Raw genomic sequence first — 19,652 nt, 5'->3', positions numbered from 1 at the left:
GAATGAATCATCTGTGTATCTTGTCAAACTGAGCCATTAAAAAAATGTATGTTTAAGTTAAAAATGAAGTTTAAAAAAATAAACAATTGTCACTGTTTAGATTTTTTTTTTGTTCCCTCCTGCTTCACCATCATTTAGGAGAGAAACAGCTGTTGTTTGGTGCTATGAAGTATAGGAGAGAAACAGCTGTTGTTTGGTGCTATGAAGTAAGGAAACTTCTAAGTGGAAGTTCAGATCCTGAAGTGTATTCCAGATTTTCCTCCTCATTCCAGGAGGAATCATTAAGGGAAATGTGACTTATTCCAGTCTTTAAGATAAAATCACAGCTGTTGAGAACATAATCTCATTTTCCCAATTTTACATCAGTGTCATTTGATTAATGACAGCAAATATATTGCTCACCAACTCAGGAGTAAATAAAACCACTGAAGAGGGACACTCCAGCCTAGATGTAATAAAAGCAGTTTATAGGACAAGTATATGCAAAGATCTGCTTGTTTTAGAGATGGTGAAGAAATGGCATGTGAGATATGTATATATTTCCTCTCCTACAAGAGTCTATTTATTTCTCCTGCTAAATGATTCTAGGAAGTACAAACAATTTCAGATACTGGTCGAATATGCGGTGAGGTGATACTGTGCATCATGCACATCAAAGCCTAGCTGGAGTCCCCAGATGTACTTCTATGCAAAGAAAACTGGCTTTTCTTGCATTTCAAGAAAAGAAATGCATCCTTGTCTGCTTCACACGTTTTCAGACTCTTTCTGTTCTTGCACAGTCAATCTACATAAGCATTCTCAGTGTGGCACTAGTGTAAGAAAAAATCACTCAAATGTTGGTTTCTTAGGTCTGCCTTAAAGGTTCTGTAAGACAAAATCCTTGTTTGCTTGACTTACTGGGGTAGCAAGTCACTTACCACCACCACCACATAGCTGTCTGTTTCATCTAACTCTTCTCTTCAGGTAAGCTGCAGGAGAAGAGAGTAAGAGTAGAAGCTTGAGAGAGTGAAGGAGAAGGAGGTGAGCTAGTAAACATAATTTCAAAATAGAAGAAAAAGTCAACTGCAAAACAGATGTGCCTTCAGAAAAAGAAGTAGCATCTAAATTTAATGTTCCCTTCAACAGAGATTCAGGGACTGCATCTGAAAGAATCCTTTGGAATAGCAGGTTTAACTGTGCCATGGGGTTTATGTGCACAAATAAAGCAGCAGGCTTTACAAGTGCAATAGGTGGAGGTTAATGCACTTCAGGAAAATCACTGGAGATAGAGGGCAATGTGCTGGAGGAGCCATTATATCTAAAAGATGCAGAGGTGTCTGTTGTTTTAGCAGACAGCAGGGACTGGAGATTTCTAGCTGTTAATCCCATCTCATATGACCTGGGGCAAACTACATAATCTGTATTTAAAATACAGTACTGTTGCTTTAATGGTGGAGTGTCAGGGAGCAGCAATCTGGAAAGCAGGATGCATAATAAAGTATGCTGTGTTTATTCCATGCATACTGAACTCTGTGTAACCCTTGCAGGAGAAGGAGTTCCCCTGGCAGGCCAAGTGGGGAATTTGGCCTTTCTTTAGCTCTGCAGCTTTGTGTATTTGCTTCAGTAACCATTGATGATACAGATAGAGATGTTTACATTACAGAAGTAAAGATGCATGAAAATCAGGAAGCTGTGAAATTGCAGTATCTTAAACAAAATACTAATAATTAATGTGTTCCATGCTGCAAATAAGAAAACATTATGTGGGCATTTTAAGTAGAAACAATCTGTTTCAAAATCAAAAGATGTGTTTCAATTTATTGGAATGACTTAGAAGGGTTTCTTTTGAGACACAGGAATCACTGATCTGTATTTCTCAATGGGGAATTATCTTATTGAACTGAAAGTTAACCCTTTGCCCAGCACCCATTGCTAGCCCACATCTTTTCATCATATGTATCATGCAGTAAACTCTGCAGTATATTAAAGGAAAATAAAGTAGAGGGAAGAGGTGAAGGGAGTAGGAATGCTCTCGAGGTACAGTCAGTAAAAGCCATTTGTGTATAATGCATTGCTGGATTTGAGAACTAGCATTTTAAGTGGTTTTAAAATGTGCTTGTTTATAATAAATATTTGTCTTTTCCCCCAGTATTAGCTGTGATTCAAAAAAATAAATACAGAAGCAGCTTAATATGCAAGAATATTATTCCAACAAAAAAGTACAAACTTTTTCATGTAACCTATGTATAAGTTTGCATGTCCAGCAGTGATAGAAGAATTCAGCATCTGAACTGCAAGTCAGAAATACTTTCTAAGGGGTCATGCTTGATAAAGCTAGATTGGCCATAGCCATGGAAGCAGTTAAGACTAGACATAGTGCAGGGGTTATTTGAAACCCTTACATGTCTCTCTAAATTGCCATCACTCTCTAAAATAAAGGAAAACCAAGGAAAAGACATAAGCTCCTAGTGTCTTTGCTCTTCCTTGAAAGAATGCTTAAGACTAATGAGTGTTAAATAAATGCCACACAAAGTTCTGCAATTCCTCTGAGATTCTCACCTAACACAACAAAATACATTGTCTTGCAAGACTGAATGGTAGCCTTTTATTAAGTAGATAATGTTTATTGTTAACAGTCTGTCATTTCCTTCCTTGTTATCCATAGGCTACACACCACTAGCCTATGCTTAATGGGACAATAATGTGAGAATAATTGAAGAAGGCAAAAATAATTTGCTTATCATTTCCTTATTTTAAAAGACCTTTGTTTTCAATGTTCCTTATATTATGTCTTTGTAGATGTTGGAAAAAAACTCTCTTCTGTATAGTAGATAGCACTTAAAATATATTTATTTTATAACATTATTTGTTTGGGAGGAAACAGGCTGGACAGATGGGCAGAATCCAACGGCATGAGATTGAACACATCCAAGTGCCGGGTTCTGCACATTGGCCACAGCAACCCCATGCAGTGCTACAGGCTGGGGTCAGAGTGGCTGGAGAGCAGCCAGGCAGAGAGGGACCTGGGGTGGGGGTGCTGGTCGATGGCAGGCTGAACACGAGCCTGCAGTGTGCCCAGGCAGCCAAGAGGGCCAATGGCATCCTGGCCTGCATCAAGAACAGTGTGGCCAGCAGGAGCAGGGAGGTCATTCTGCCCCTGTACACTGCACTGGTTAGGCCACACCTTGAGTACTGTGTCCAGTTCTGGGCCCCTCAGTTTAGGAAGGATGTTGACTTGCTGGAATGTGTCCAGAGAAGGGCAACAAAGTTGGTGAGGGGTTTGGAACACAAGCCCTATGAGGAGAGGCTGAGGGAGCTGGGGTTGCTTAGCCTGGAGAAGAGGAGACTCAGGGGTGACCTTATTGCTCTCTACAACTACTTGAAGGGAGGTTGTAGACAGAGAGAGGTTGGTCTCTTCTCCCAGGCAGCCAGAACAAGCGGACAGAGTCTCAGGCTGCACCAGGGGAGGTTTAGGCTGGATGTTAGGAAGAAGTTCTATACAGAGAGAGTGATTGTCCATTGGAATGGGCTGCCCAGGGAGGTGGTGGAGTCACTGTCATTGGGGGTGTTCAGGAGGAGACTTGATGGGGTGGTTGGTGCCATGGGTTAGTTGTTTAGGTGGGTTGGATTGGTTGATAGGTTGGACACGATGATCTTGAAGGTCTCTTCCAACCTGGTCTGGTCTATTCTATTCTATTCTATTCTATTCTATTCTATTCTATTCTATTCTATTCTATTCTGTTCTGTTCTGTTCTGTTCTGTTCTGTTCTATTCTATTCTATTCTTAGCAGAATTCCTACAGAAAAACAAGTTAAAAGATGGCTTTGCATATTTTTCTTTATTGACTTAAGTAAACTTACTTAAAGGCAGGCTCTGTGCAGCATTTCTCCAAGAAAGCCTAAATCAACATAATGTACAGGTCAGTTACTTTGTTGCTTAGGTGGAGCAAGGCATTCTATGATTATTACAGTGGAGTGCATGGTTCCTGCTAGAATGCAACGGTAGGGTGCTGCAGAAATGGTAAATGAGGTCAGTTCAGTGCATGTGAAGCTCTAGGCCTGGTTTCAGCTAGTTGTCCAGCTGTCATTAAAGGCCTGCTGACACCAGAGTCCATGCAGAACTCATTTATTTTCTGTGGAAGCAGAGTGAGTTCTTCAAACACCAAGTTCTGGCTTCATCCCATGTTCATCCTGCTGACTTCTAAGCCTAATTTGAGTAAATTACTGTATGAATTTTGTATGTAATTACAGCTGTAGAGAGAAGGCTTCCTGAGCATGATACCTTTCAAATACATTGTGACTAAGAAAGAATATGTTGGGGTTTTTTTCTCTTGATAGTGGTGGTGGTGTGTGGTGGTGACAGCCTATTGCATTCAGTTACGCTCCTTGCTATCAGTTCTGACTCACTTCAAATGCAGATATAATGCAGATATAATGCACATTCATTTTATATTGGTACATAGCTGGTTTTTCCCTCTTTGGTGATGATTGAAGATTGCTTAGAAGACTGCAGCCATGTGATGGAAGTCTCCAAATTAGACTAGATTACCTTGAAGATAAACTCCCATTTGGAGCTATATTGTTCTGATGTGTCAGCAAGTACAATCATATAGATACTATCAAGTAATAAAATCTTTACAGCATGTCACATGAACTATGTAAATAAAAGGGAGATGACTATTGGATTTTGGCCAGAAAGTCCAAAACTGAAGTTCTAGTGATTCCCATCTTCAGGGTTGGCAGTTCCTAACTTTATTAGAACTATAGTTACTTTCTATTAGGGACTCCTAGTATAAATATATGGAAAAAAAGAACTATATAGAGGTTGTATCTTTAACTCAGTTTGCTTTTACCAGAAAACTCTGCAGATAAGGTTAAATTTTTCATTTTAGTGACATTTAACAACTGAGATTCAAAATGTTCTGTAGTGACTCCTAATCAAAAGCTATTTCAAAGAAATCTCTACCTTTTTTGCAAGCTGAATTGATAGTAGCCAAAATCAGTTTTACTGTGCATTTCTAGATTCCTTGAGCCAAAACTGGCCTAACAAAAATCTTCAAGCCTTTTGTTACTAAAACCTAAAATCAAGACAGCTTCCTGTTCCTGCTATCAATCCTCATTACCACTGAATGGAATTGATCATTTTTAGTGTAAGATAACCACTTAAAGGGAAGAACCCTGCAGGGGGGAAAAGAACAGTTAGATTCAGAAGAAGTTTCTGGTGTCAATCTTGCTGTAAACCAAAACATTTTAGTATGTCTGTTACTCAGTTTAAAAGGTGAGCAGTGTACTCATGAAACTTGTTGAGCTGGAAAACATTCCAGGTCCCAGCCACCTCACAGCCTGGAAAGCCAATCAGATCCTGGGCTGCATCAGGAGAAGTGTGGCCAGCAGGTCAAGGGAGGTGATTCTCCCCCTCTACTCAGCTCTGGTGAGACCCCACCTGGAGTACTGCGTCCAGTTCTGGAGCCCCTATTACAAGAGGGATATGGACGTGCTGGAACAGGTCCAGAGAAGGGCCATGAGGATGATCAGAGGGCTGGAGCACCTCTCCTATGAGGACAGACTGAAGGAGTTGGGGCTGTTCAGTCTGCAGAAGAGAAGGCTCTGAGGGGACCTAATTGTGGCCTTCCAGTATCTGAAGGGGGCCTACAGGAAGGCTGGGGAAGGACTTCTCAGGATCTCAGGTAGTGATAGGACTAGGGGGAATGGAATGAAGCTGGAGGTGGGGAGATTCAGGCTGGATGTGAGGAGGAAGTTCTTCACGATGAGAGTGGTGAAGCCCTGGAATGGGTTGTCCAGGGAGGTGGTTGGGGCTCTGTCCCTGGAGGTGTTTAAGAGCAGGCTGGATGAGGCTCTGGCCAGCCTGATCTAGTGTGGGGTGTCCCTGCTCATGGCAGGGGGGTTGGAACTAGATGATCCTTGTGGTCCCTTCCAACCCTGACTGATACTACTATGATACTACTGTTCTGAAAAACTGTAGTAAGTGAAAAGGAATATTTGGATGAGCAGGGAGAGAGAAAAACACTGTCATTTCAGAAGTCTCTGACAGAGTTTGGCATGGCTTAGCCTTACAACCAAATATTTACCCTAGAAGAAAAGAGGATGTAACTGCTGTCTAAAGGACTTTGGGGTAAACTTGAAGAAAGTAGTGCTACTTAAGAGGCAATGCTGGCACAAGTACAAACAGGCTTAAAATATCCATGCATTAATTTAAACTAGAAATTAACTGGAGATTTTTCATACCAGGGAGGGAGCTGTCTGCTACGGTAACAAAGACTAGAAATTGTATTGAGTGCTATCAATTCTGGAAGAGGCTGAAATGGTAATAGGGATGTCCCTCCCAGTTCTTTGTTTTGGTGCTTCAGAATCCAGGAGCACTGATTTGATTTACTTGGGTACTGGACTCTGAAGAGACAATAGGAAATCAGGAGTTCAGAGAATTTGTACTGAGCCTTCAGCTTGCAGTAAATGTGTCCTGTGAACCTGAACTAGACAGGAATCCCTAGCTCAATTAGCATGAGCATACTTTGCTGTTTGTCTCCAGAGCCTTGTTTACAATAATCATTTTTTGACTTCTTTATTCTTTTAATACAGATCATAAAGTGTAACTCAGACCGTGATTACAGGGAGCATTTTTCAATGGCATAGCCACATTGTGCTGGTATTTCACCAGCTGCTTGTTCCCTTCTCCATGCCAATACTTGCATTATGCCAGTACAGCAGTTTGTGTGACCGTGCAAAGAACTGGATCAGGGCACTGATCCAGACGAAAAATGGCCATTTATTTTAGCTTTGGTATTTTTAATTCAGATCAGACCCTTGCTCTGGCTGCATAAACAGTTGTGCCAGCACAAAGCAGGAGGTGCCTCAAGGACTCTGAGGAAGCACTTTATGTAGCATGCCTCTCCTCAGGCTGCTCTCAGGTGCTCTGTGGTTTGCACTCACCACTAGGACAAGCAGTAGGCTGCCTGGTTTTGATCATGATGATTCATCTTCCTCTGTCTCTCCTCTACCTCCTGTTGTAGGGCCTGACCATGCACTTGAGACAGTTCAGAGAATGAAGTCAGCTGAAAACATGAAACTACCTGAAACCAAAGTACTTCTTTTTTGTCTTTCTCTTTTCCCCCCTTAGGTTTAGTTTTTTGTCTCTCTTTGCTAAAACTGAACCTCAGCAGTCCCACTGAGGTACCACTCAGAGATCAAGAACATCTGTCAGGAGCAGCAAAACCAAACACTTTTTACAGAAGCTATGCTAGCTTGTACAGCTCAAATGAATCACTTGGTTATCTTCCTCTCTGGAAACTACCTTTCTGGAAATCCAAACAGACTAAAGGTTCTCCTGAGAGTGTTTTAACAGGAAATGATTAGAATGCCTTTTATGGAGTCCCCAGAATACTGGGTTTTTGGAAGATCTGTGCATTCCTTTTCCAAGAATAGAATAGAATAGAATAGAATAGAATAGAATAGAATAGAATAGACCAGGTTGGAAGAGACCTTCAAGATCATCACGTCCAACCTGTCACCCAACACCACCCAATCAACTAACCCATGTAACCAAGCACCCTGTCAAGTCTCCTCCTGAACACCTCCAGTGACGGCGACTCCACCACCTCCCCAGGCAGCCCATTCCAATGGGCAATCACTCTCTCCGTGTAAAACTTCCTCCTGACCTCCAGCCTGAACTTCCCCTGGCACAGCCTGAGACTGTGTCCTCTTGTTCTGGTGCTGGCTGCCTGGGAGAAGAGACCAACCTCTGTTTCTATGCCTGAACTTCTTGTAGGATCCTTTCTTTCCTGTCTTTGTTAGGCAGATCCAACCCATCAGAATGTCAGCCTGGGGCAAGGACAGTCTGTACGGTGTCATCTGTAAAGTCCTGTAGAGCTGGTGCATTACCATTAAATATTTGGTTTCTTTAGAAGCATTATCTTTTCAATAGTTCAGCCACATCTTACTGGTAATTACTTTTCTATTTCTTATGGGTTTAGAACAATAATACCTAGTACTATACTAAATGGATTCTTAATAAGGCAATATTATAATAGGACTCTCATGGAATTACAGATTACATTACCACCACGTGAGTTCACTCTGAATTCATTATGAATGATTACTCTGAATACCAAAGGAGTTAATAACCATTAGCCATTTACTATGGAGGATTGCTGAATAATTGCCAGGTAGAGCTATTTTAAGAATTTACAAGTTTTCCTGATCAAGCTGTATTCTGAAAGAATCATTAGGTTTAACTTTCTTCTCACTGGAGAGTGCCTACTTTTATTTTGGATCTGTACTCCTTGTTCAATTGCATTGCAGTTCTAAAAGCACTTCAAAGATAGTCACTCAGCCCAGTTCATTCACTAATGGAATTATTTTCTTTATCTTCATTTTGTCTTTGAGTGTATCTTGGTTGGCTTCATGCAACACAACTGAGAGGTTAATAAACTTTAAAGCATGCTGGGAGACATTCAAGGGCAGGGTGACTTCAACATGAGAAAAAGAATGCAAAAGTGTTATGACTTAGTGGCAAGTAAATTCTGAAAGCAAAGATATCCAAGGCCTTTGATTTGTTTTCTGAAAGTTCCTTCTGTTCCTACAAGCATTTGAAGACTGCTGTTTTGCATATCAGAGGTAGCTGACTTGAGAGACGGAGGGACTTAACTGCTGACTTCAGATGAGCTTTTCCTTTGGGTATAGGCTTCCACAGGAGTTTTACTTCTTTGACAGCTTACTCATGCTGACTGTCTACAACAGCCACACAGCTGCAACTCAAGTCATCCTGCCAAATTGAAATAGCACTGAGCTTTTCTTCATAACTTCTCATTGTAACTACTAGTTTGATTCTGCCCATAGGCTTGATTTCATTCAAATATGAGATTTACTACTTGTTGATGTTAGATCAGTGACTCTGGTCTCAGAAGTTAGGTAAGCACAACTGTGAATGGATAGGTTTGGGGTTTTGTTCCCCACTCAGTGAGACAAACTCGGTGTAAAAAGCCTGTGCACCCTTGACCTCACAAATATGCCATTTCCTGGCATTCTGTCTGCAAACAGTGCTGCTGCATCTAAGCATGTACACCCTTATTTGTGTCTCTAGGACAGCTGAGTCTACTCAGTTTCACAAACACTGCAAGCAGCATTTGCACATATGGTCAGATCTCTTAAATTGTGTTGATGCCTTAGTTGATTTGTTTATGATTTCCACCAAATTCAGGGGATCCAGCAGTTAGCCTTTGATCTATATTATTTAATTAAATCTGCATGAAGCAGCTTTGTGTCCTGGTGACTGCCAAGTACTCATATACGGGTGTTTAAGCAAAGGCTGATACCATGTAATGAAAATATGTGATGCCATAACCAATGCTTAGGAAATCATCTTGATTTAGCATTATGCCCCAGAATGAAACATATGAAGATAATTGCTTATATGAATTCTGGAATTTTTTAATATTATGTAAATACAAACATTTACATGGTTTATTCAGCTGATTATAAACAGGTCAGGGCACAATTAATTAATTTTTTTCCTTTTAAACAGAGAATGAGAGGATGAGGTGACTCAGAGGTTTAGCTGTGGCACAGGGCTCGCTGCAGTCCCTGGCATGTTCTGACTGAGGTCGGGGGTTTACATGGGTGAGGTCGGGGGCTCTGTAGGACATGCTGCCTGGCATACAGGCCATGACAGTTGGCCACCAGAGGGCAGACATAGTCTCCTATGGAATAACGATTCTCTCTGACCTACATAAAGGACAGCTGCATCTTTTGCCATTGAAAATTATACATATTGCCGAGTACACCAAAGATAATGACCACTTTCTGAGAGCTTTTTTTCAGCTTTTGCACCTGAAGCTTTTTATTATGTTGCCTTTCTCACTTATGATTCTCACCTTCTGCCAGGGAAATAGCCTATTTTTCCACTGGTCTCTGTTATAGCTCTTAATTAGTTGGATTTGAAGTGAGTTCTGTTAAGCAGAAGTATAACATAACCAAGGTTATTGGCAGTGGTGTGCAGGCTTTGCATTTTGGTGGCTGGAGTGGATTAAATACACATAATGTGTTTAAAATACATGTATACATAGACAGAGATAATTTTGGTTCAGTTTGGGGTTTTGTTTGCTTGTTTGTTATTTTTACTGGACAATTCTGGAGTTCTCTGCAGCATTTAGTACAATGCCCAGCTCAGCAAGGATAAAGCACTGCTGTAGAAGTATGCAAAAGCAACATCACAGATGTATCAAGAATATTGTTAATACCAAGTGTAAGGTCATTAAATAGGTACTGGTTATAGCTGAAACTGAAGAGAGAGGGACTTGGATGGCTAACCTGAGTAACTGTGAGTGGCCATAACTTCAGTAAAGTCAGAGAGCCTCCATTCCTGTATTCTTGGAATAAACATTTTGCTGACTCAATATTTGGGAATCTGCTTAATGAAATTGTTTGTTCACCAATACACTGTTGAATTTAATTACATTTTATAATAAAAAAGGCAAGTGTGGAAAGAATAAGTGAGCAGAAACATGGGTACAAATTCACAATGCATGTTAAAAACTCCCCTGCACAGACAGGTACAGATGATGGCACATTTGCTCAAAACTTGTCTTAAACTGATTCTTGTCCTGAGCAGGCAGGGAGAACTAGCACATGCATTAACACCACATCCTTGCCTTTAATGTTTGGATGGATGTTTGTAATCTCGCTGGAACTCTCCTGTGCAGCTTAGCATACAGCTCCTGGTGTGGTGAAGGAACTTGTACTTACTGTGTGGCAGGAGTGACCCATCTGGTCAAACAGTTATTTATTGGTAATTTACTACACACTGGCTCCATGCCCACTACATTTCCACTGCAGGCAAGTTTAAGTATTGTGTAGTTGTGTAGATGTCAGCATTCTTCTATCACAAGAAAGCTATCAAGATAATTTGATCTTCATAGAGAGATAACATAGAAGCTGTGGCCTTTTTATCCAGCTTGATCTATCTTCCAAGGTCCTTGTGGTGTTACTACACCAGTGGCATTGTCCTCTGCTAGGTTTTATGTGACCAGAGTTTATAGCTTGAGTTCCTTTACTTTCTTTCTAGAACACTCAGAGCCTAGTGCAAGACAGAGGCCTGCATTGCTCAGCTAACCTGAGAAGAGTTTCACCAGTTTCCAAAAGCACAGCTAGGGCTGGACACTGGCTACCTTTCAGAATACACAGCCACACAGAGGTGGCAAGAATCTTACCTAGAGACTTGCTCAGCCACTTGTGATAAGCAACTGTAAAGATTCTCATACCCCATCAATGGAGCAAGTGTAAAACTCCCTGGGTGACCGAAAGTAAATAGTTGCTCAGGGCTGTCATTATTTGCTTCTAAGGGTTTGTTTACTAAAAGAATATTTAATGTCCCATCCTGTGGACACTGGGCTAGTGCCTGGACTTAGAATTTCTTACTGGCTGTGTCATCCCTTCACTATTTCATAAACTCTGATAGTTCTCTTTCTCAGTACTTTAGCTTTCTCATGTATGAAATAGGCTTGATGTTACTTTCCTCTAAAAGGTATTTTTGAAACTGACTGAAATCACTGGAGGTTTTGCATTTGTTAATGGCATAGAGTTCACGCTGTTGTAGCTTAACTGGCATGCACTTAGCTTTACCACAGCAATAAGAACTGAGGCTTCTATGTATGTGCAGCCACTTCATTGTTTTCCATGCTAATGCTGTTTTTCTATATATAGATAGAGCCTAAGCATCTGGGTCCAGCTGATAAAGAAAGTTTCCTTTTCAGTTGTCTGCTCCTGCACAATTGGTCATGGAGTTCAGCAATCCTGGGATTAAGCTGAAGGGGGTTTAATTTTAAAACCCCACAAGTGTCAAATATGGTTGCAGGACAGAAGAATCTTTTCACATACACTTCTAAATGAGAAGTGCAAAGGAAACACTGGTGGTGAAGCAAATTTCTCTGTTTCTTCCCTGAGTCTTACATATTTGTGATTGATAGAGAAACCCCCAGTTTTGTACTTCTCTCCCACACTCCTGTGTTTTGAATGCTAATCACAGGACATGGAGAATGTTCACAGAGGGAAGGTGTATGGCTCTCTTCTGTTTCAAGTATGGAGACATCCTTTGACTTGCATGCAGACAGCAGATGGTATGGCTTTTGTGGCGTCATGAACCCCAGCACAATATAGTCAGCCACTGCACAGCATGGTACAATTTAAAGCTGAGTAAATATGGAGAGAGTGAAGGGTTAGGGGTGGGAAGGCAGTAATTCCTAGGACATTTGTTCCATTTTGATTTTACAAAGTGACCATCATTTTGTTATGCTTCACTCTTGTTCACTTTCTGCATCTGTTCTGGAAAACTGCTGTCCTGCCAGGAACACACACTTTAAACAAACAGTTTTAAAAGGATTGTTGTCAACATCAAAGCCCACATCTCCATTTGAAAGTTTTATGCTTTCTTTCAGAAGATGCAAGATTTTGAACTTACTTTCTCTCAGACTTCAGAAGAGGAAGAAGTTTTAAAGTCCCCTAGAAATAATGTAAATTCCCAACTAACAAACATGAGGTAGCTCTTTTCCAGTCCACAAGTATAGTCTCTCTCAAAACTGACTTGGAATTTTCTGAAGCCTTTTCTGGTCAGAAAATTCTGTTCCATTGGACTTCCCCTCCTCACTGGATTCAGACTTTTCACCCAGTGGTCACTGTTATTCAAGAATCTTTCTCATTTTTTTCTCTGTAAGGAAAAGTTTTGAAAAGGCAAAAATTTTCATAAGACAGGAAATGTTTTCCTGTTCAAGCCTCATATGCCCTGTTTATTCTGTACTTAGTTTAGAGGCTGTGTAACTTAGAGACAGCAGAGGCTTTGCATAAAAGAAAGCAGCTTAGTAAGTGAAATAAAAAATGAATACAAATTACAGAGGATTATTTTTTTTTTCATTGAGTTGCAACGCACCTAAACAGCCAGCAGGTGACCATAGAGACAGGGCCTGCCCGAGACCAGATTCACCAAGAGGCACCATTCTCTCTGAGCCCAGTGGAACAGTTTGCAAACTACACTGCATAGTTGTGTAGAATACATTTGTTTGAAAGTATACCAAGGAGAGCAGTGGTGAAATTGTCCAGGGAGGTGGTTGAGGCCCCATCCCTGGAGGTGTTTAAGACGAGGCTGGATGAGGCTCTGGCCAGCCTGATCTAGTGTGGGGTGTCCCTGCCCATGGCAGGGGGGTTGGAACTAGATGATCCTTGTGGTCCCTTCCAACCCTGACTGATACTATGAAATTTAGTGGACCTTTGTTTTCTGTGTTTTAAATCATCCATCCTGTGTGCTTGTTCTGATCAATTTCATTACCCTAAATTGAGATCTTCTGTATTAGCATGTGGGATTAAATTAATTGTCTTTTAGAAATGGAACCTGCTTTGCATACAGCAAAACTTGTTGAATACTCCCATTTAGTTCTGCAGACTTTGTAAAACCAGGGGGAAATAGATGTTTTGATGCTTCTAAAATCTGTTGCTTTCAATACAATTCCAACCTATGACACTATTTTCAACATAAACCCTAGGAATCTTTTTGTTCAGATTAAAAATTGTTGGTCTGTATCCTCAGCCAGTGGAACTATGCCAAAACACAGCAGCTGGGAATTTCCTACCCTGCTATCTGTGTGTGGTAGTGGATTCAACAGGCATAGGCCATGTCCTGTATGCATTCTAAATTACCTGGTAGACTCTTTTGACTTTTAACATGTGGTTATCTCACATAAATCAGAGCTCTGCTTTTCCAAAATAAGTGTATTTGTTGAACTTTGTGCAAACACTTGCTAAGCAACACAAAGCACTCTTTGTCTCTTGATACTAAACAAGGTATGGCAACACGATGCCACGGACTAACCTAATGTACCTTTCCATCCAAGTACTGTGAAATATTTCATCATTCTTTTTTCTGTGTGGAGATGAGGCAAGATATTTGCAGGTGCAGTAATTTACCTAGAATCTTGTCATCACCCATATCCTACCAGAATTACTTAGGAATCTGTGCTGCTTGATTCCTATTTTAATATCTTAACTAATATAGGACATGTTTCCAAATACAGCAAGGCTCAGATCTTGACACATGGTTTTGAAGCCATTTTCTCTCTGTTTCATGATGATGTATTTTACACTTACTCCATCTTGAATGCAAAATCAATGAAAGCTTGAAAATAAAATGTGTCACTACTTAAATATGCACTCAAATGACAACTGAGCTTTTGTCCTTGATTTCTGCTGATCTTCAGATTATTGCTAAGGATGTATAATTGAATTACAGCCTTGGTTTCCATACAGGTCAATGGCATTCATGCCAGTGACTCACATAAGTCATAAAATATATCTCCAAGGGGTGTGGGTATAGGTGGGCTGAACAGCTTGGGCTGGTTTATAAAACCCAGAGCCTCAAGCCATCTGCACTTATCCATTCTTTGTTCCAGCTGCTATTCTGCTCTACCAGCCACATCACCAGGGCAACATGGCATTCACAGGCAAATACGAGTTCGAAAGTGATGAGAACTATGATGAGTTTGTGAAGAAGATTGGTAAGTATGTCTTGGGGTGTAAGTTTTAAAGGATGTAAATTGGGTCAAAGTACTTTTTTTTAAAAAAAAATGTTTTTCACTGAAATGTGCTGAAATTAACAGGGGCTAAGACTGGTAGAAGTGCTCTGCGCTTCAGCAAGGATACTCGGATTTTGTTCTAAGAAGCACTGTCAGCCACAGGAAATAGTTCTGCTCTACAGAAGCAGTATTTCTGTTCAGTAGCAGCAGAATGAAGGGCCAAAATGCAGTATGATGAGTGTGAAGGTCACTTTTTCTTTCCTTAGTATTCTTTGGTAGGAGTATAAATTTAGTACGGAAATGCTTGTCAAGAGCTTACACAGGAGCAGGTTTCTGTGAACACTTTCAGAAGACCTGTTTCATAGATCACCCTGTTGAAGCTCTTAGGGACATCATGATCTGTATGCATAAATTCAGTGCTTGTGATCATTCATTTAAAAAGCAACAGTAGATAGGTATGTGCAGCTATAGAGCAAAGGCAGAAGTTCATACACATTAAATTCCTTGCATCTGCAGATGTAGTTTAAATAGAAGGAAATATTTATATCTACTTTATATCTATACATTTATTCTGTGTTTTGTTTCTCAGGGAAAAGAATGCAAGATAAAAACTTGCTTTAGCAAATACATTGGTGTACCTGTATCTTCTTTTATACTGGTAATTTAAACTTGGAGCTTTGATACTGCTGTTAAAAGATAAATAAACAAATAAATAGATAAATAGATAAAGTCAGATATCAGTGTCTGAGAGCAAACATACAATTGGCATGTTTCAATTTAAATACAGCTGGTAGGCTGTTAGTTTTTATAAACTGTATGTTTTGATTGATTAAGGTCTCCCCAGTGACAAGATTGAAAAGGGAAGGAATTGCAAAATAGTCACTGAAGTGGTGCAGAATGGAAATGACTTCACCTGGACACAGCACGCCCCAGGAGGCCACACCACAACCAACGCATTCACAATTGACAAGGAAGCAGACATGGAGACAATGGGTGGTAAAAAGTTCAAGGTAAATTAATTTAGCTCTTAAGTTCTACATGGTCTTAGTTGTTTATTAGTTTGGTGTGAAAATCAAATCAGCCTCAGGAACACCTTCCTTAAATTCTTGGGTTTTTTATCTGTCATAGCTTAGAAACACTTTTCCTCTATCTCTTCATGCCCCTAGCAAAATGTCTAATTTTAATTTTAAAGAGAGCTAAAGCTTTGAAACTGTATGTTTTGATAAAGAATGAGGGCAGAGTGTCAAGCATCTACTGGTATCACAGCTCAAGCAAACATAATGCTCATTAATACTTTAAAGTGCTGGTTGGCAGCTGTGTCATTGTCCAGCACCATACAGCAACTGCAGCACACTCAGAGGGGAGTGCTGTGGTCCTTAGCTCTTCCCATGCCTGTCAACAGTGCTCACCTTTTGTAGTCACCTGTGCCTTAAACAAAAGACTATGTTAAATTAAGAAGGAAAAGACATTTGTATCCTCCTTCCTGTTGGAAGTGCAGAGCAACTTGCAACGTAATCAGCCTCTAGCGAGACAGATTACACAACATTGATCTGCTCCTATCGTGGTCAAAATCTGGGTACAAGACCTGCTGTAAAATGGTTCTTTTACTTATTTTATATGTTTCTCATCTATTTAAATGGGCAAGACCATTTGGGTAGAGATTCACATCACTTGTCCCCAGTGGCTTTTGTGCTGCTTGTCCACAGGTTATTAACATCTGAGAATGCCACTCCAAAATTAACTCACACAATCATGCCTTTTGCACTGTCAGTACAAGAGAACCATAGAAAACGTTGAGGGCTGACTGACAAGCATAGTCTGCAGTCACACCTCTTTTAGAGCTATGAATAAATGTTGTGCAGATATGAAACTTGATGTATTGTTAGGTGAATATTTTTCTGTTTAAATTGTGAACCAAAAGAACTAAAGCACAAGGATGTTAGTCTTGTTTATGAAGCCGCATGTGTAATCCACAACATTAACCTTTTTAAAGTAAAGCATGAGGTGTACAGGTGTTTACAGTGTATCTGATAATATAAATGGCAATAATCCCAGGCAACATTAAATATTTTTGTGTTACAGGCAACAGTTAAAATGGAAGGTGGGAAACTAGTGGCTGAGTTTCCCAACTATCGTCATACTGTAGAGATTTGTGGAGGAAAGCTGGTAGAGGTGAGTTCTCAAATATCCAGGTTACTTCAAACAATCCAGGTTACTTCAAACAACCAAAAATCTTGAGTAGCAGGCTTAAAAATTCTGTTTAGAAAAAAATCTTCAGCTAAAGTAAAGCAAGACTATTAAATAACTTTCAAATTCACTCTAGATAATAATGTGCAGGTTTCATGCAAAAATTGAATGAACAAACGTTTCGTCATGTCTTTTGGTTAAACTTGAAATGTGGATCTTGCACCTTAGACACAAACAGTCTAATAGTGGCAACTCTGGTATGTTCAGACTGAAATACTCCCCAGCTGACATGTCTTTGACTATATTCACTGTGCCTATCTCTCAAGAATAAAAAAGAATGCGTCTAGAAATTTTTACCTATTACTTAAATGTTTCTATGAAGTTGTTAACTTTCACTGTTAGAAAACTATCTAGCCCCAAGTCCTCACAGGCCCTGTTTCTTCAGTCTTACCAATGGAAAAAACCAAACCAAAACACAAGCCAGATTTCAAGTAGTATCCTACTTTATCAACAAAATAGCAACATAGCTTTGGAAGATTACTGAAACTACAATCTTTAGAGTGAAAAGAGATAGGATTGTCAAACAACAATCTCTGATTCTCAAAAAATTCTCCTGAATTAACTTCTAGTTGCGTGAGTCACATATACCTGAGTGTGTCTTCAGCAGAGACTAACCAGAAGTTATGTTATTCTGTGAACAAAGAAAGGACACTCATCCTCCTTGAAAGTAATACATGTCAATCACTGCTTTTGGAGAACAATTATCTCACTTGCCATACTCCTGATATCTTGGGAGTTGTTGAAGCCATGGTTAACACAGGATCCATTTAAGGTAGCCCAAACCACTGTTTAGAAGTTGTGCTTTTTGTGTAGGATTGTTTTTTCTGCAGGGTTGTTTTTCTGCAGGGAAGTTTCTGTGCATTTCAGATTTGGCAAGGACAATCACTTTATTTTCTAGATAGATCTTCTCCTAAAGGACAGGTTGTGAGCCAGGGAGCAGGTCTTTTCATTTGTGACCCTGAAACTCTAATTATACTGTTCAACCAAATTTTGTTTGTTCTTCATTGCAGATCTCTACCTGTTCTGATGTAGTCTACAAAAGGACCAGCAAAAAAATTGCTTAAGACACTAAAATCAGTCTCTTCTGATTGAAAAACAATACAAATAAATAAAATATAGAGTATTGATTGACTTTTCTTCTCTCTCTTTGTATTATAAACATGAAGAATTGGTTTTCAGACTGTTATCTCAACATTAAAAGCTTGCCCCATTCCTAACGATCTGACAAGTATTCATAAAACCAAAATGCAAAAATCAGATGCAACAAAGCATGTAGTGATGCTGTCCAGTGTACAGATGATACACACTTGTCATACTCAAGTGTTGTCTACCACCTACTTCCTAGAAGCTCTATTCGGTTTCTGTCTAGAGGATAGGACAATGCCCAAAATATGTATCACGATGGAAGTCTTTTTGCCTGTTGCTGGTTGAAGGGCAGAGATTTAGGAGTTTGAAAACAAGAGAAAGTTAGTTTTATCAGTCATTAAGATATATTTTCATACTGTTGCCATGGTTTTCTCATTCTTGGTAACTCCTCTTGACCAAAATTCTTAGAAGACATTTAAGGTCTTGCAGATGGACTCCTGCAGGAAAAGGTATCATCCTGTTTTCTCAATGCAATCCTGTTATTTACATAAAGCAAATGTGAAAACTTGTTTTCTTGAACACAGTATCACAGAATCATAGAATGCTAGGGGTTGGAAGGGACCTCCAGAGATCAGAGTCCAACCCCCCTGCAAAGCAGGACCACATAGGGCAGGTCACACAAGAACTTGTCCAGCCGGGTTTTGAAGATCTCTAGAGAAGGAGACTCCACAACCTCAGAGGGCAGCCTGCTCCAGTGCTCTGTCACCCTCACAGTTAAAAAATGGTTTTTTTTCATGTTCAGATGACATTTCCTATGATTGCATTTATATCCATCACCCCATGTCTTATCACAAGGTATCACTGAAGAGAGACTGGCTCTGTCCTCCTGACAGCCACCCATCAGATATTCATAGGCATTGATAAGGTCTCCTCCCCTGCTTCTCTTCTCCAGACTAAACAGAGTTTTTGGGCCCATTTGCTGGTATCTAGACTTCTCGGGGGGGGGAAAAAAAAGCTAAATTTTATTAAGCAACACCTGTACACTTTACTGATGAGCTGATTATAGTGATCAAAGAGCACTGCATCAACTCTGTATTGTTCACTCAGTGTGTAAAATTTGCTAGAACAAAAGGATCTAACAGTGGCTGTGATAACTTTGCAAACACCAAGTTGTAGCTTCCTCACAAGCAGGCAGATGGGAGTAATTTCTCTTTGCTATTTAAAAGTGCAGCAAGTTGCAGCTGTAAGGTTTGGGGAGTTTTAATAAATTTGTTTTAGTCATTAATGCCTCATCAACTTTAGTAGCCTTTTTTCCACCTCTACCCCTGCTGCAGCTCATCAGAGCTCACCAACAGAGTTTTTTAATGTCAGCTTTTTCATTTGGTTACATCTGCAGCATCCACCCATGAAGAGGTAACTAGCATCGTACTTCATATTCCTAGCCCTGTTCTACTGCATTTGCTTTTGCAGCAGCCTGCCTTTCTTCAAAATCTACCAGGGAAATGTGAGTGAATTGGCATGTAAATTTGCTGATCTATGACTGTGCTATAACTGACAGCATCAAACAGCACGACCACAGGGTGGGAAGGTTTTAATCCATTTGCTTAAAAATTAACTCCGCTTTGCATGCACCTCTGCAGCTTCCTCCACAAGTACTTGTGGCAAAAAGTCTTCAGTAAAGTATCTTTATGCTGGCTCAACTCTTCTACAGTCACTTTTCCAGAGGAGGTTATGTTTTCACAAAAGAAAATAATTACAGTCCAGTAACAAA

At 40.1% G+C, this 19,652-nt stretch overlaps 1 protein-coding gene across 2 annotated transcripts in view; it reads left to right on the top strand.

Annotated features, from left to right (window-relative positions):
* FABP6 (fatty acid binding protein 6) overlaps window positions 1-17,941 on the top strand; it is a 38,875-nt gene extending 20,934 nt beyond the window's left edge. For both annotated transcript variants that reach the window (XM_068159721.1, XM_068159732.1), the window contains 4 exons: window positions 14,426-14,530; window positions 15,383-15,558; window positions 16,631-16,720; window positions 17,806-17,941. In XM_068159721.1, coding sequence (XP_068015822.1) covers window positions 14,426-14,530; window positions 15,383-15,558; window positions 16,631-16,720; window positions 17,806-17,859 — 425 coding nt within the window. In that variant the 3' untranslated portion in view covers window positions 17,860-17,941. The remainder of the gene's footprint in view (window positions 1-14,425; window positions 14,531-15,382; window positions 15,559-16,630; window positions 16,721-17,805) is intronic.
* The last annotated feature ends 1,711 nt before the right edge of the window (window positions 17,942-19,652 follow it).

Source organism: Melanerpes formicivorus, unplaced genomic scaffold, assembly GCF_026170545.1.
Source record: "Melanerpes formicivorus ecotype bairdi unplaced genomic scaffold, bMelFor1.0.p_v2 SCAF_2, whole genome shotgun sequence".
Lineage (NCBI taxonomy): Eukaryota > Metazoa > Chordata > Aves > Piciformes > Picidae > Melanerpes > Melanerpes formicivorus.
The sequence above is the reverse complement of the archived record's forward strand: the minus strand, read 5'-3'. Positions and strand labels throughout refer to the sequence as shown.